Here is a 17,610-nt window from a genome sequence, read left to right on the forward strand (position 1 = left end):
TTTTTTTAAGCCTAACCTTCGAAGATCTTCTTCTCTCCTCATCCCTTCAACTTCTAACTCACTCAAAGTGATGTCACCCTTTCTACAGTTCTGTTCTCAGGCTGCACTGATCATTTCCATCATACTCAACAAATGTATAAGTTTAACACTTTAATACTTTATTCACCAGGTATTTCTATATTTTGCTAATGTCTTGCTATTTCATCTGCTGCACCATTCTCAACACTGGAACAGTCACCAGCACTGAAAATGCCACTCTCTTGGGATCTGATGTTTAAGACCTATTTAAAAACATTTCAAATTATTTACAGCTGAGACTTCTTACATACTAAAAAAGACAGAGGTCAAACCAGGAACTTGTAATTAGAAAGAAGGATCTGCAATCAGGCAGCAATGAAATTCAAAGCAGCAGAGCTTTGTAAGGCTGAGCCATGAGTGCTATTATTAAAAATGAAAGTGACCGCTACCGCTGTGACTCGTGTCGTGTATGGAGTTTCAGCCGCAAATGCAGGACTGCTCTGGAGACAGAAAAAATCTTACTAGTCCAGTGAAATTTCAGTGGGAGGATTCCAGGAAGGAATTACAGGTTTTTGGCTGAAAAGGACACAACTGTTGGAGAGACTGAAGCCCAGTGAAAAAGGACTAAAGGTAAGAGGTCCACAGTGAATACAATTAATAGTAGGGAGCCCTGTGATCTTAAAATTGCAATTCAATCATACAAGTTTATCCAGGTTAGACAAACTGACCCGCATTCAAAATAACTTGCAGTGAGAAAAATGTGTAAGTATACTGGATATTGTATGCGATTTAAATTGTATTGATATTCTGTCAAACCATGCTTTCACAAACATAAAGATGCCTAAAAAGAATTGAGTGGTTTTAAACAAGACTAAAGCAGTGTTCAGTCTGAAATTAGCCCTCTGAAAAAATGCAGCCACCTCATTCATTTGAATAAGACCACTGCGTTGACACAGTGGGGGTTCAGACAGGACTCTGGTAAAAACACACAGAGTCGTCCGGGTACAAAGTTGAACCTGGCTCAACCGTTGCTACAATGTGTACAACGTCATCTGGCAAGTCTCTCTGTTGGCCAATAAAATATGTGCAATTCAACATTCCTGGTAGATTACTTTGCAACTTGAACTGCGTATAGTCACGACAAAGGACGAAATGAAGGCTGCTGTGACAACCACTGTGCCAACCTGTCGTTTAGCACGTTGAGGCTGTTTGGAGCGTCACTAGTTCTGTAAGTATTGACCAAATTAAATATCTGACCTGAAGATCATGATAGATAAAAAGTCGCCAAAAATCATTATAAGTCATCCTGAGGGAAAGATTAATATCTATAAAAAATCAAATCCATCCAATAGTTGTTGTGATATTTAAGCCTGAGAAAAATGAAAGGGACAACCAAAGTCATCGGAAAAGATAAATATACCAGATTTCACGTTGATTCATACAATACTTGTTGAAATATTTCAGTTTGTGGAATGTTGTGAAGTTGTGGAATGGACAACACTGCTGTCCCTCAGTATGGCTAAAAATATAAAGTAGACTTAAAGTACATAAAAAGCTGCTCAATAACAGTAATTCAGTGGTTGCAGTATACGGGTAGAATTAGTTTGCTAGAATTTAGTTTAACTACAGTTAATGGCAGTTCTCTGAATAAGAGAATGAATGACAATAACTCTGGTAGTCACACATTTCACTCTCCACTATTACGTCCTGTCATACAGTTAGACAGCTACACAAAGACTAAATCTACAGCAGCTGAAATCTAGTTAAATGGCACCCTGAACTAAATGTGATCATACAGATCAGTCTGTGACATGAAAACATTTGAAAAGCATGCAGTAATGGTTAATTGTCATTATAATCCGTTGCTCCGACCCGAGGCTCATATCTCCTTTGTCCTCTCCTCCTCCCTCGTCTGTTTCTCTCTCCTCCTCCCCTCTCCCTCTCCTCTGCTGAGTGCTGATAACAGTCAGGTCCGGTGCTGGGATGTCGATTACAAGCCCGGATGTAAGAATAGCCTGCAATGCTTTTGTGTCTCACTTCATAATGTCTCTGGAGTGTGTTTATGCTTACATGGTTTGAACTCAATAACAAACTTGGTCACATTCAAGGACATAATTGTATGGTGTATTGTGCTTCACAAGAGTGTGCTGAGATGTTATAAATGCATCTTTAAATTACATGTATTGAAGTATAAACCAGAACTCGAAACAATACATGTCGAACCTAAATCCTCCTCAAAAGCACTAGTCAGATTATATGGCTACAACGCAGTTTGTTTGATTGATTGTGAGGCTTTCCTTACCAGAAAAGCATCAGCATTAGTCATTTGTTCCAACACTTAAAACAATAGAAGTTTAAGTGTTCCTGTCAAGGATTTCTTGTTGCTGTGCAAATAACAAAATACAATTTGAGCCTCCACTCGACCAAACCTTAACCACAGCAGTAGCTGATCAGAAAACAGTCACATGAAGACAATGTGGAAGTTCATTCTTGAAAGTGGAATCAGTAGTTTGATAAAATGTCTTAACTCATGGTCTAATTAGTGGCTATTTCCTGAGCTGATGTAGATCATGTCATGATTTGTAGTAGCATTGCTAACTAGGCTAACGTACTTGTGCTTTAGGAAGGTAATCAGAGCTAGTGGAGAAGCTTGCTAGCACTAGTGCTAACCCTGCTAACCATGTTGTTCATGTGATCCTCGTCTTGAATGTCATAGCAGTTCCTTTAGAGTCTCACGAGTCATCTGTAGCTTTCTGACGAGCAGCTTTAGATAGAAGGTGACCTTTCCGGGTGTCAGGCAGATGTGTTTTTCCTTATCTGGATACAGATACATACATGTTAATACCAGATTTAAATAGGTTCTTTGCCTGTTTTCATTTGCATAGGAAGCCTTTAACTTGCCTGTATTATTTATGATGTAACACTTTTGATCAGATTTGATTCCTTATTTGACACTTCAGTAGTAATGGTAGCAGTATTGGTGGTGTCATTAGTACTAGTAACATCCAGTTTACCTTTTACAGTCCCATGTTGGCCTAAATGCTTTTTTGTGCACAGAACTTTTATGGAAACAGTAAATATCTGAATGTAAACCCATTCACTGTCTTCTGTTTATCATCACCCTCAATTCTAACACATCTGTAATGACTTTCACAAATTCTTCTTGGTTGCAACCCAATAAAAGTACATATCTAAACACACAAAACTGCCCCTCTATCCAGCTTCCCTCTTATCATCTGTGTTTCCTTTGTCACTGTGCCCATCCCATGCCAGCCCAAAGCCTCTCTAACAGCAACGTACTGAGTGAAATCCACATGTATGCACACACACTGGCCATTAGAGCACAAGTGGGCAGTGCAGTGTAATTGAGAAAAGATATAAAGGAGAAGCAGAAAAGTCCCAGGAGAGGCCCGCAGGCTTCAGACAGCAGAGCTGAAGTGCTGGACTCGCTGCTGAGGACATTTCAGCTCAGTCTGAGTCACTTCAGTGAGTCATACAGTAAAGCTCATGTATGTTGACCGGACCTCACAAAGCCCTTTCCGTTGTTTCACGTTGAATACAGGATATGTATTTTTAAACCTTTATCTAGGGAGGGTTTTTGAAGCATGCAGGCTCTTTTCAGCTGTGCCATAGATCACACATGTGGGTTTTTGAAGTCTGATAGTGATGTTTTTAGATTGATAACATCTAAAGTGATTTTGGGGAGGTTTTAAGGCTATTTTGGGTAAATTTACTATACGGGAGCCCGACCCTAACTGCACTTTTAAGGGCCAAACTGATATCATTATTTGAAGGACTTAAAAGTCTGATAACAATATATCATCTAATATTAGCTTTTTAAATATACAACACACAACATAAACAAATATTGTTAATGGGGGTCCCTTAAATTAGCTTATTTAAAAAAAAAACTGTGACTAATATATGTTTTGACCTTATGTTTTACAATTGAACAATAAAATTGTTAATAACATACAATTAACAGAAAATATTAGCAGTATATGTATTACTTTACTTTACCTTTAGTATCACTTCTACTAGAATTATTAATTAGACTCACATTTTGTCATGAGTAATGAGATGTCATTAAAAGTTCAGTTCAGGTTACAGGCTTCCCATTGCAGTAATAATTATTTCCAGTAATAAATATTTAATGACGCAAAAGTGCATCATAAGAATCATATCAGTTGGACAACAGTGACTAGACCTCCATGATTGTTTGAGAGATTGTTGGAAAGTTCATCAGTATGAACTTGTCTCCTCACTATTTGTTCCAGTAAATGTGTTTGTCTGTCCACAAGAGCAAGAGCAGGATATCCTGACGTTTACATGCACACACACACAAACACACACAACCTCCAGAAACACAACGCACCTTTCACACTCAGGCTGACTACATAGTTTCTCCATTATGCTGGCGGGCAGAATGACTTGTTCCACACTCAATGTCCGCTCTATTTTAAAGGATACACTGTCCTCTATATCCACACATCATAAAGACCTCCGAGACCTCCCATGCTCTCTCTTTCTTACTGTCTGTCTCTGTCACCAACTATGAAAAGACACAGAGACACACTCTCTCTCAAAGTCTCCACATACACACATACATAACACAGACAGAATACACTGCATCGTTTGAGCCGATTGGCTAAAAATACACAACCTTCCTTTCTCTCAGAGAGATGTCCTCTCCCTCATAGAGACAAGCCCAAAATACACCCCTCTTCATTTCACTGTGTTTTGTTGCACTGCAGTCCTCTACCGAAAGTCCCAAAATTAAGCTTCACCCTCCTCCCAATAAATGTTTTTCTGTTCTACTAACACTTGTACCTCTGAAAAATCCTTTCCTTAAAGTCTACCGAAAAAACTGTGTGTAGTTTACCATAAAGTTTTGGGTAAAAATGCTCAAAACTTCATAGACAACACCATGTGAGACACAATAGATTCCCCTGACAGGCCTAAATGAGAAGCTGTGTCATTTATGGTCGCTGTTAGAGGATCCTCTCTACTAAACTGCACAGCGCAACACAAAGTGTCACTGCACAGCAGGGAGGGAGTGCTCCTTTCCAAAGAAAGTTGGACCCAACAACACAGTAAGTGTCCAACCAGGGCCAAGGGATGCAGGTCACCCCCCCCCAACACAAAGGCACTTCCCCCAGCCAAATTCTGCCCAGAGCCCCAGAAACCAATCAGTATTTTTACATCTGAAGGCTATCTTGGCCCAAGTTTGCTGTGTGTCTGTTGGTTTGTGGTCATTTTACTAAAAACAAATTTATTTAAAGTTCCCCTCCACTCAGTCCCTGCAACACCTGTGTTTTGTTCATTGTTACTTCACTTGGATGTTTGAGTTTCACTGTGCAGAATGATGTAAGTGCAGTCTGACACTGGAAGGATTTTTTCACAAAAGTTTCCTTCTGCTCATTGAAAATATGATTTTAAGGGTCGGGCCTACAAGTGGGATTTGTGACATCACAAGTCGTTTGGAAGCCAATCATGGTCCAGTAGGCAACTTATACAAGTGTGATGTGAAAACTTGAAGCCTCCAGTGCACAAACACTGAGAATGGACTTTACAATGAAGTAGGAGACATCTTGTGTCCAGCACCTAAACTTTTGAAAATTGAATTATTTGCATACTCAAATATTCTGGAATTTTTAATGAGAAAGAAGGAGGAGATGGATTTTAATGTGGTAATTATACTTTTTTGTGGAAAAATCAAATCAGACACACTTGACATCTAACTGAAATTAGACTTTTTCTGCATTGACAGCGCCCCCTACATTAGTGTTCAGGGGAAATTTTTGATAGTAGCTGTCAGTTTGAATGGTTTATTGATTATTTTTGTGGGCAGACACTTAAATGGTCATATTATAGCAATTCAAACTGCCTAACTGGCACCACTTGGGTGGTATTATAGTGTCACTTATTGCTTAGCTTCATCTGGGATTTCAGCACTCCCCATGTTAGTCCACAGCTCTGCACATTACTTAGTGTTACTCTGTGATACTACGTGATTACGTATAGTAACATACAGAGCGCTGAAGTCATGGGACTCGACCACCTTCTTTCTAGACTGCAAGATGAGGACTGCAGGTGTTGAAATAACATGAACCAAAAGTAACCTCTGGTGTGAACCAGCGCTAAAGTTGCAGGCTAGGCTAACTAGCTTCCATTTTCTGAGTAAATACAAAATTAAATTCATACCTGATGAATGTTGTAAAGGGTCAGACAATTAAAACGCTCATGCTCGACTATGTGGACCTCTTGAATCAACATTTGTATTAAGTACAGCATGGCATCCACCAGTCAGTAGGAAGTTGATAGCGCGTCTTGTAGCAACACCAGCCCTCATTTCAGTCAACAGATGCCATGGGAAACACCCACAGTGTTTTGTTCTCTTAAAGAATGGGAAACATTGCACTATAGCTGCAGCATCATTATAGTTTATATTTCCATAAAAAGTAAGGAGATTTCTACATTCAGTTTGATTTTAATGCTCTTATTTTTTGTTGAGCTTTAGTGGTGCATACTGTCAAGCAAATTTTAAATTAATCAAATTGCCACAAAGTCAATGCCACACAGACTATCTGGGGCTTTCAGGGGCCCGCGAGGGTCTGGAACTCTTGGGGCAACAGCCTGCTTTCCCCAGTTGGTCATCCATGCAAGAAATGTTACATAATTTCTGAGTAATGATGTACTTTAAACTGTCAGAAATTCAAAGGTTTGTCTTCTATCAGGGATTGCCAGAGTGCAAAGTTACAATGATTTTTTAAAAGCATGTCAACATGGTCATGGTATGGTTGTACAGACATTAAGTCAACTAGAATCCTCAAGCTTGAACTCCTCACCATTAGCTGACTTATTTTTGTGACCTAGAAGTTTTGCCTTCTTCTCCTGTTGCTCTCATCGAGTTCTGCATAAGAGCTGCTTAGATGCCCAATATGTCAAATATATGTAAACATAGTGACTGACTTTTTTGAGCATTCACCCCTGCATCAAACACATGAAGACAATGTAATGCCTGTATTAAAATATACAGCTTTTAATACTGTGAAAGACAGCAGGAGAGAGACGAAGAGAGGACAAGAGGCGTGTTTCAGTTGATGAAAACTTCAGCAGAACTCTGTGTGAGTGTGTGTGCTGATGCATTTCAATTAGTCCTGTTACACAGTCTTCCAATAATATGCAGCCACATGCATGCTTTGGATAGGTGTGTGTGTGTATGTGTGTGTGAGCCTCTCACCTGGGCCATGGTATTCAGCAAGACTTGGGCTGGCTCCTGGTCCGTAGCATGGCTTGTGAAACCTCAGACTGTGTTCTTGGTAGATGATGTTGGGTTTTGATGGCGAGCAGGTGGGGGAGGTGGGGAAGGGGGTTCACTTCACACACACCTCAGTGTCGTATCGCTAGTGTGTTGCCAACCCGCACGCTCACACACATCACCTCCTCCTCCTCCTTCTCTGTGACAGCACCGTCCTCTGAAACGCTTGTTCTTATAGTACTCCTATTCTTCCTCTTCCTTTTTTCTTCTCACCCTCCTCCCTTACCTGACCACAACCTGTGTGTAATCTTTTTCTTTTTAACTGACACAGAAGGAGAGAATAAGTCAGAGGAGCTTGTATCCCGTTTATTTCTGCCCTCCACGCTCCTGCCTTCAGTGTGTGGTTGGTTGTAATCTGGGCTCACACCGCCTCATTGCTTTTCCTCCTCCTCTCACTTGCTCTGCTCTCTCTCTCTCTCTCTCTCTCTCTCTCTCCTTCAGCTGCTCCCCCTCCTCCCGCTTTTTCTCTCCCTCACTCTACACAGCATTAGTGAGAGACGGAGTGAAGGGGAGGAGGATCAGAGGGATAGAGTGTGTGTGTGTACCATGTGACCTGATAGTGTAGTAGGATTCCCCCAGCAGCTGTCGCACTCATTCCTTCATAGTGCTTCACTATGAGCTTCATAGACTTCCATTGATGAGCAGTGTTGGTAAACTGTCAATGGAGCACGGATACTGAGAACCAGCTGAGTCCCTGCTGTAAAGTAAAGAAGATGGTTTAACAGTTATATTCTTTCATGGTCTAAATGTTTAAAACATTTATCCACCCTGATGAGGTAATACTTGAAGGAACAATACTGGGAATTTTGCATAACAAAACAGTCGAAATTAAAGCTGCACTAGTTCATATTTTTATATTAACAAGGGGTCAAATGATTATGTGTAATGTAAAAGATTATGCTGGCAATGATGAACCCACAGAGAATTATTACCAACGCAGATGTTCCCCTCACCTCTATGGAGCGTTTTAGTGTCTCTTAGCTTATTGTTTTTATTTTACTGTATGCAACTTAAATGTTTTGGGAAAAGTAAGTAAAGCCACTATACATTACCTGCCCATCACTAAAAAGCAGTTAGCAATTACAAGTTAGCAGTTAGTGACTAGCTGTTGAACATAGTGGAGCATTTAGCTGCTAAAAAGGTAGATATTTTTCTCAGATGTTAGTGGAGCACAATACAGAGATAAAACGAGAGCGAATATTGGACTTACATCCATTAGATAGAAACATGATCCAAACAAATGCTAATGTTGCTCTGTATCTGTTTGCTAACATTATCCACAACAACTATATAAGGTGATAGTGTGAATGTTGTGTTAGCAACTTGTTCAAAGCGGCCAAAAAAATAATAATAATAAAAAGAATGATGAATGGTGAATTGAACTGGGCCAAAACTCAAACCAAAAACACCATCTTAAAGAATAATTTGGGTTTGTTACAGCTTGGGTCTTATTGTCATAGTTTTGTCCATCATTCTTTATAACACAAAGAGTAATAAACAGGAATAGCCTAATCCTTTTTCTAAAATGATAGTTTTGGTTTAGGTTTAGGCACAGTTGGACTGTTCCATGCTTCAGAAAAGTCCCAGAATTGTTCCGACAGACATTTTACGTGGTCAGGGTGGGGATTTGGGGCATTTAAACCATGGAACACCATAAGTCTGTAAAATCAAGGATACCACTTCTAGAATACTGCTACTAAAAACACTAATTGTGAATTTTCATTTTAGGCTAGAGTAACACTTCTGTGTTGTGGTGGCCAGTTTGATGCATCATTAAAAAGTGCAACTGACAGAAATCAGAGAATAATAGTGACACATTGGAAACATGTTTCCCATTCTGTTATTTAACAGAAACACACACGAGAAACACACCCGCACATACACAGTCATTCTATCCTTGAGGAATGAGGAAAAGGACATCCTGTGGTGCTTCCCCTGAGCTGTATAGCTGGAAACTCCCACCCGACAACAACAGGAACGGGCAGGCTGGCTGGCCACAGCGGCCCACTGTTCCCCACTTCACAAATCACTCTTATTACTGCTGTTTGCACAGTAGTTTAATGTTCACAGGCACATGGCCTGGAAAATAAACATGCACCAGATTGATTAAATTTATAGCTTTAATGCCGAATTATTGCTACTGGACATCACAGCCTTGAACTCATTATTAACCTTTGACCTGGTACACTAATTAATTAATTTAATTAGACTGTATTTCAATGACCTGTGGGTTTATCAGTAGATTGGTTCTGTGGATCGAAGAGTAATCTCGGATGATTGAGGTCAGGTGCGAAAAATGCTGCATAGGACAAAACCTATGGAAGGTGAATGGCGCCATCTGGTGTACAATACACATACATGGACTTGAAAGCGCACAGATTCCAAAAGCCTATAGCTTAGTCAACGAAATGAACTGAATGTAGAATAGACTTTTCAAATTTTGGGCCACAGATGTAAATCATGCATTTTACCATCATACATAAGAGACGTGACGGTAAAGTATGGGGTGATGTGAGATAGTAATTTGCTATGTATTATGGACTCCAGTCTGTATCCCAGTATACGTACTGTAATCAACCATTGTAGATCGTTTTTGGTCATGTTGATCTATAACATTTTAACAAAAAATCAGTTTGATAAGATCATGCCACTGCAGGTTCTCTGGTAGTACTGAATTATGAAAATCTATGGTCTGTTTGTCATGGGCATGGGTTAATTTGAACATGATTCTTTAAACTAACATATTTTCCTGTGTGTGAGAACCACTGGTCTTCTCAGATTATCTTCTCAGAGTAGTAAATGCTCTCAAGGAATTTCGTGTCTATTCGAATCCATTATATTCACAATTTGGGGAGGATTACATTCTCTGTGCTGTAAATTTTCAAGATTACCAACATAAGAGAAAAAAATCTGCCCACTTTCTTATTATAATGTGAAACTTTTCCCGATATATCACGACTTTTTCTGGTATTTATGCATTATTTAAATGTGGTGCTAGCTGTTGTCGAGGACGCAGGCCCAGGATTTGAACAGCAGGTGGTGGTAATGCAGTGATGTTATTGGTACAATACATGATAACCGAAGAAGAAGGAGACGCTGGCTCCACTGAAACCAGCGTTAGCTCTGTTTTTAGCATTACCCCTGCTCTGTATAACACAAAGCTAGTTAGCTGTGTAGCTTTTAGTACTTGGCAAGCCAGCTGTGTTTTAATAAACTAGAAATAGCAGACCTATCTAACAGTGTGTGTTTTCAGTCAGCAGCTTGTTTTTCTGTCAGCTCTTGTTTGTATGAACTGACAGTTCAGCCAGCTAGCTTTTCTTAGCTACAGCTAACTCTGCTAATTCAACAGTGCCTGTCAGCAGGGTAAGCATTCAATTCACTTGTTATTCTGGTTGACATAATATGGAAACAGTACAGTGTGTATTTAGTTTATGTTAGCTATTTGGGGAAAGTTATCGCCGACCTAAAAAGATTGAGAGAACGACTGATAACACCAAACTTCATGAAAAGTTGTTGCACTTTATGTATTTCTTGGCTGCCACTAATGGAAACGTAAGTTAATCATTCCTCCTGTTCATACTGACCATTAGAAGATCCCTTCATAATGCACTTTCAGTGTGAGTGATGGGGGACAAAATCCACAGTCCTCCTTCTGTGCAAAAATGTATTTAAAAGTTTATCTGAAGCTAATATCAAGTAAATATCTTTCAACGGTACAGTCTTTTTAGTGCCAAAGTCCCTCTTTTTGTTACTATAACGTTACTTCCGTCACAGCTCAACAGGGAAACACTGTCAGAGGAAACACGAAGAGGGAATTTTATGCTTAAAAGACTGTAAATGTGACAGATATCCACTTGATATGACTGCTGAAGACTGCTGAAGCCTCATATAAGCCTCACATCAACTAAATGCATTTTTTGCGCTAAGTGACTGTGTGGACGCACCGTGTGTTTTGTCCTCCATCACTGAAGTTACATTGAAAGCATATTTGAAGGGAATCTTTTAATATCCAGTATGAACAGCAGCGAGGAAAATCTCTTTCACTTTTCATATGGGCACCTGTTGCTTTAAGACAGACTTGAAAAATTGTGAAAAAATCCTTTTGAAAAATTTTCTTTGAAAAATACTTTTGAGTAGTTTTTTTTGAATGTGGACACGTTGGTACAGTCTCAAATGTCAGAAAATAGAGAGAAAAATGACCATCATAATTATACAGAGCCCAAACTTATGTCTTCAAATTGCATTTTTTGTCTGGATAACAGTCCAAAACCCGAAGATATTTAGTTTACTACCACAGAAGATTAGGAGAACCAACAAACATTTTTACATATTCTATGAGTCTTTGGCAGAAGTGAAATGCTGAAAATGTGTTAATGCATAAATGAATAATTTTTTTCTCACTAGGTAAAGAGTGCTGCCTGACCTGTGCTTACAAGCTGCAGTTGTATTTGTTGCTTTGAGATAAATCTTCCATTTTACTGCCTTGTAGAATGAATTCAAATACCTTGTCTGAAGACACTAAATCAAAGGCACTTGTGGAGCCTTTATTCATTTATTTGCATACAGTACCAGCCCTCAGTTTAAAAAGAGCTTTCTTTCATCTGAATAAACCATAATATTACTTTGTTGTGTTTGCAGTCATGGCTGCAGCGAGGTGGGACCTGAGGACACGGAGAGCTGAGGTGGAACTATGCAGTGATCAGGAGTGACAAGCTCGCTCATGTCTACTTCAGAAACACTCTCATCCCACAACTGGCACTGTGGAGAACACCTCACCATGGTGAAAACAGCAAAGATGGAGCTGCTTAGAGCGCTTGTCAGCGAGTGTTTGTCTGCAGCCGCCGAGGAGATCCTCAAGATTGTAGAGAGAACGATTATAGAGTATGAGGAGGAGATGTCCTGCTCAAAGTGGGTGGTGGACAGTCACCGCAGACTGCTGGATGCTGCCAGGACACACAGTGAAGGTCAGTTCATCACTAGTTTGCTTTCCATTAAGAAAAACATAAAAAAAACACAGAACTGCCATTTTTCATTGGTAGATGATTGACTCACTTAACACTGCATATCACCTCAGGCATTTGAAAAAGAAGAAATAAATAAAACGTTGTGATGGGTTTATTTATAAGAAAAGTACTGCAATATAATTGTGCCATGGAGAACAGTAGTAGTGAAGAAACAAGTCTAAAAATCTAAGTGTAACCTGATAGACAATACTAACCATCCTGTCTCTAACACATAGAGAATACAAAGAAGTAAAGCGAATGTGTGGGGTGCAGTGGATGTGTTACAGATGCTGCCAATAAAATATGGCTCATAGTAACATGAACTTTTACTTATTCTTTTTAAAAATCATTTTCACATTATTTGTGGTATTTTTGACCCATATTTGAAGCAGATCATTGTGATACTGTACCTCAGAGGGTGCATATCTATTGTTTACCCAATGCTAGTAAAGTTGACACCACCAAGTCGAAACTGACTCAGGTGAGGTGGAGCCATGTCACTGCAGCTAGCACTTGAAATAAGCTTGAGTCTTTTATAATGGATCAGTTTAGCTCAGGAGCAGTGGTGGAACAAGTACTCACATCCTTTACTAAAGTAAAAGTATCAATACTACAATGTAAAAGTACTTAATTACAAGTAAAGGTCCTGTATTTAGAATCCTACATAAGCAAAAGTATAGAAGTATAACCAGCGAAATTTACTTAAAGTACTAAAATAAAAGTATTTGTTTTGCAAAAAATTGGTTGTGACTGATCTATTAAATAGAAGCAACATTTTTTATTACAGGGTTTTATTGTTGTAGCTGGTTGAGGTGGAGCTACTGTAGTTTAAACTGCTTTATAAGGATCACAAGATAAATCCGAGGGGTTGTGAGATGATAGATTGGGTAGGAAAGAAGGATTTCACAGGATTTTTCAGAACTTAAATTGTTGCATCTTTGTGAAATATTGGAGAGTTTGACCTCTTTGGGTTTGAAACAGTTTTTTGTTTGAAACCATGTGAGGGGAAATGTCTCTTTGGTGGATCTGAAACATGACAAGGAGATACAACCACACACAGATTTTTATAAGGGGCCACAAATCAAAAAGTTTGGGAACCACTGGTTTAGTCTCTAATAATGTAGTGTATTTTATAAACTTATCATTATGTTATTTTATGTAAAAATTTAATCTGACAGTAACAGTAACTAAAGCTGTCAGCTAAATATAGTGCAGTAGAAAGTACAATATTTCTCTCTCAAATGTAGTGGAGTGGAAGTATAAAGTAGCATCACATGGAAACACTCAAGGAAAGTACAAGTACCTCAAAATTGTACGTAAGTACAGTACTTGAGTAAATGTACTTAGCTACTTTCAACCACTGTTCAGGAGACCTGGGATGTGGACTATTTCCAGCAAATAGACAGAGCCAGGCTCACTCTACCTGTTCAGAAAGCTTAGTGGTTAGTTGGTAACAGAAGTGACTGGCATTGACCAGCAACACTTTCAAGAATCTGTTGATAAACTGTTGTTATTTTGTGCGTCAGATAAATATTCTGGATTGCAACTATATTCAAATATTCTAAAAACATGACATTTTTGGGGTTTGAAAGATGTATGAATTGGACAAACTTGTAAAGGTATTGTTCTGAGGTACCAGTTTACACTAAACAAAAGGGGTATTCCACTGATTTAGTGTTGCATATATAATAGTGGGGGACTTGTGACAGACAGATAAAAAAGGTCAAAATTGAAGCAGAAGCGGCTGAGATATCCAGACTTTTAGTCCCTCCAAAGATCCAAGCTCCAAAAACACTGCATCCTAACGCAATGTTGATAGCTTATATTTCATGAAAACCACTCTGCCTGGAAAACATCCACAGCTTTCAAATGACACACCACCAGTTTGTAGCACAGTCACAGAGGACATCATACAGCAGTTTTCACAGGCTCAGTAGAACTATGAAGAGTAAACTGAACTTAATGTGTAAAATTAGTGGAGGATCACTTCAATTTAGGTGCAGACTCAATGCCTTTTCACATGATGTTTGAAAATGATGTTTATTTTACATAATGTCTACACAGGCTGGATAGTGATAGCAGCATGTCAGCAGAGCAGCAACTTCAGTCCTCTGTCAGTGTGTCTACACAGGATGTGTTGAGGCTCAGTATTGAGTGTAGGTCACCTGCATTTTTGCAGCACTCAGAGCTCAACACACAGTCTCTGTGGTTACACACGTAAAAGACAACAAAATAGACTTGAAGTGTAAAAAAATGCCTCTGGTTGTGAGTGAAACATGAGCGTTGTATTGTCTACTTGACATTATACCTAGCTACTATTAAAACACATGAAATACCACCAACACCTTCACGTGCAGTAAAAATACTGATATCTTAAAGTATGTTTTAAAATGGAAATCACACAGGAAGCCTGACCGTGAAGAACCCTACGCCTCTAAAGTGTAACACACATCTACAAGGTACAATAGGAGGAGTAAGGTATGGTAGTCTAGATGTTAAATGTGATACAATAGCTATTTTTTCTGCTGCGTTGATGCACATCAACCTGCAATGATGCCTGCAGTCTGTGGGCTCACATAGAAAATAAGAGGTGTGGGTTTTGATGCGTGACCTATGTCTCCAGTATGTGTTGCCTTTAAGTTGACTTAAATTTTACAAGACAGCCCTAAAAACTCATTACCATCAGTAAAATGAAGTGTGTCTTTCTTTGCTTCAGACTCTCTACAGATGTCTGTCACAGATGTGAAGATGCCACCTGCCAGCGTGAACGTCAGCGTGTGCTGGGAGGAACCAGGAAACTCCACGACAGAGCCGACAGAAGACCACTCCAACACCAACGACACTAACCCAGACTCTCCTGTCAGTCAACATGCCGACAGTGATCAAGAGATACTGATTGATATTGATGATGATGATGATGATGATGATGGTGAGGATGGTGATGATGATGATATTAAACCAGAGTGTGAGCTCAATATGCCTTTGAAAATCCTGAAAGTGAAGAAGCCTTTTAAATGTCCCATTTGCTTGAGCGTTTTTTCCTCCAAGAAGACGATGGTGCGACACATCAAAAGGCACCCGGAGGACAAGTCTTTGTCTTATCAGTGTCAGTTCTGTGAACGCTACTTTTACCACAAGTCTGACTTCATTATACACACCAGGATACACAAAGGCTCCAAACCATACAAGTGCCAAGACTGTGACAAAAGCTTTGACCAGAGAGACAGTCTGGTTATTCACAGACAAAAGCACACTGAGCAGAAAACTCATCAGTGTTTGACTAAAACGCTGGCGCTCAACCTTCATACAGAAACTCACCACAGATCAGTGACACCTGGCAGAAAGATGGAAGAAGAGCTGGACTCCAGACAGGAAGAGGCAGATGGTATTAAGACATTTCCACTCACTATCACTCCCTATGATAAAAGTGAGTTTGACCAGGAGTCACTGCAGCCTCTGTGTCTTTATCAGATCCAGACTGTTGCAGATATAGATAAACACTCAGCCACGGTTCCAGTCGATCACATTAAAACTGAGCCAACCGCAGCAGATGGTGGAACATCAGACGCCACCGCTGACCATCAGCTGCTCCTGTCAGTGAATCCAGGTGAACAAGGTGAAGCTGAGAGCATCACAAACATCCTGCCGGAGAGAGCTTCTAAAAAATCCACTGAGCTCGTAGTTCAGTTTGAAGCTGGAACAGCGCAGAAACCCTACAAGTGTCCATGTTGCAGCAAATGTTTCTCCCTGACTAAGACTCTGATACGACATGTCAAGATCCACACAGAGGACAAAGCATATCAGTGCCAGTTCTGCGGGCGGAACTTCTGTCAGAAGTCAGACCTCGTCAATCACACGAGGATACACACAGGAGAGAGACCGTATCAGTGCCAACAATGTCACAAATCCTTCGTTCAGAAAGGCAACCTGGTTGTTCACATGAGGAAACACACAGGAGAGAAACCTTATCAGTGCCAAGAGTGCAGCTGCTGCTTTAGTCAGAAGTCCTCTCTGGACTGTCACATGCAGAGCCACAGATTGTAATCTTTGCACCCGTGTTGACATGAGGCTTTGTCATTTTGTCAAACCTCAGCAATGTTTTAGATACTAACAGAAATGTATCCAAAGTTTCAAAAACTGTCAAATACTGAAAGTCAGATTCAGAATCTTGTTGACTAATTTTTTCATCATACTGTTCTGATTTAAATAAAAAATTTGCTGGTTGACAAAACACACCACAAGATTAATTGGCAGCTATTCTGGAGCTTTTGATCCAATCACATGATCTTCACCAGGAGATGGAGTTTGCCCAGTTGTCATGGATTTAGAGATGTTCTCATACATGTTGGCTTAAAAGCTGAGAATGAAACAATGATTGTTTTCTTAAGAATGAACTTCCATGTCACCTGTTGAGCCAACATGTACGAGATGTCATCAAAATGGAAACAAAATAACTTCCCCTCCTAACATGAACATGATGATGTGAAATGAAATGGGAAATCAGTCTGATTATCGTGCTAACTTGTGCTGAGATTGTTTTATTAACTACTGTTTGCAAGGTCAAGAATCTCTAAGTTTAGCATTTTATTGTGTCAAAGCTCTTGTATGACTGCTTGTGTTTAGGCAACATCCAACATTTAAAAAGTTTGGTTCTTTTGTGATATGAATAAAAAGGTTTTATAGAAAAACATGTTCATGTTTCTCAAGGCAAGGTATTGATAAAAGTGCAATTTTTGGTATGAGTAACAAAACTTGGGTGTTAGATTGCCATTAGTACAGAAATATTTCCTACAATGCTCTGCCCTTTTTCTCATTATGAGTGCAATACACAAGACTTTATGGCTGTTTTTTCCTTACTGTCCCTTATGTCACTTTATCTGACAAACCCAGTGATGTAAGTAGCAGCTGACAGAGTATTTGGTTGCCAAAAAACAAAAGTGTTCCAGTGTGTTCAGCACTTGTTGAGAATAGAAATTTAGATTTTTGTAAGGCCTGTGTTTTAATTTTACAGAATCCCACAGAATCTTTGGCTCCTAATTTTATTCATTGTATGTTTATTTATTATGAAGTTATACAATTCTAATTTGTAATATTATATTTTGCAAAAATGTGTGAGAAATATGTGTTTTTACATAAAATATAGAAAAGTTCCAGTGTACAAACCAAGCTTATGTCTCATAGTGTTTGTTCAGTGTGTCCTTCCTGCTATTTGGTGTCCTGGGAAAACTGATGGCTGAAACTAACAAAATAACATTTCATTTTCAAAAT

At 39.3% G+C, this 17,610-nt stretch overlaps 2 protein-coding genes across 6 annotated transcripts in view; one reads left to right on the forward strand and one right to left on the reverse strand.

The window, feature by feature from the left end:
- LOC137171738 (rho GTPase-activating protein 23-like) overlaps positions 1-7,843 on the reverse strand; it is a 70,639-nt gene extending 62,796 nt beyond the window's left edge. The window contains exon 1 of the mRNA XM_067575830.1: positions 7,262-7,843. Within this exon, the coding sequence (XP_067431931.1) occupies positions 7,262-7,270 (9 nt within the window). The 5' untranslated portion in view covers positions 7,271-7,843. The remainder of the gene's footprint in view (positions 1-7,261) is intronic.
- LOC137171741 (zinc finger protein 260-like) lies at positions 629-17,508 on the forward strand. 5 transcript variants are annotated; one of them, XM_067575838.1, is made up of 3 exons: positions 629-648; positions 11,978-12,303; positions 15,059-17,508. In XM_067575838.1, exons 2-3 carry the CDS (start codon positions 12,060-12,062, stop codon positions 16,384-16,386), a joined length of 1,572 nt encoding a protein of 523 aa, XP_067431939.1. In that variant the 5' UTR covers positions 629-648; positions 11,978-12,059; the 3' UTR covers positions 16,387-17,508. The 5 variants fall into 5 exon arrangements, with proteins under 5 accessions (XP_067431939.1, XP_067431937.1, XP_067431936.1 ...); XM_067575836.1 differs by lacking the exon at positions 629-648 and adding an exon at positions 9,691-9,845; XM_067575835.1 differs by lacking the exon at positions 629-648 and adding an exon at positions 9,691-9,833.
- The last annotated feature ends 102 nt before the right edge of the window (positions 17,509-17,610 follow it).

Source organism: Thunnus thynnus, chromosome 20 (assembly GCF_963924715.1).
Source record: "Thunnus thynnus chromosome 20, fThuThy2.1, whole genome shotgun sequence".
NCBI classification, from domain to species: domain Eukaryota; kingdom Metazoa; phylum Chordata; class Actinopteri; order Scombriformes; family Scombridae; genus Thunnus; species Thunnus thynnus.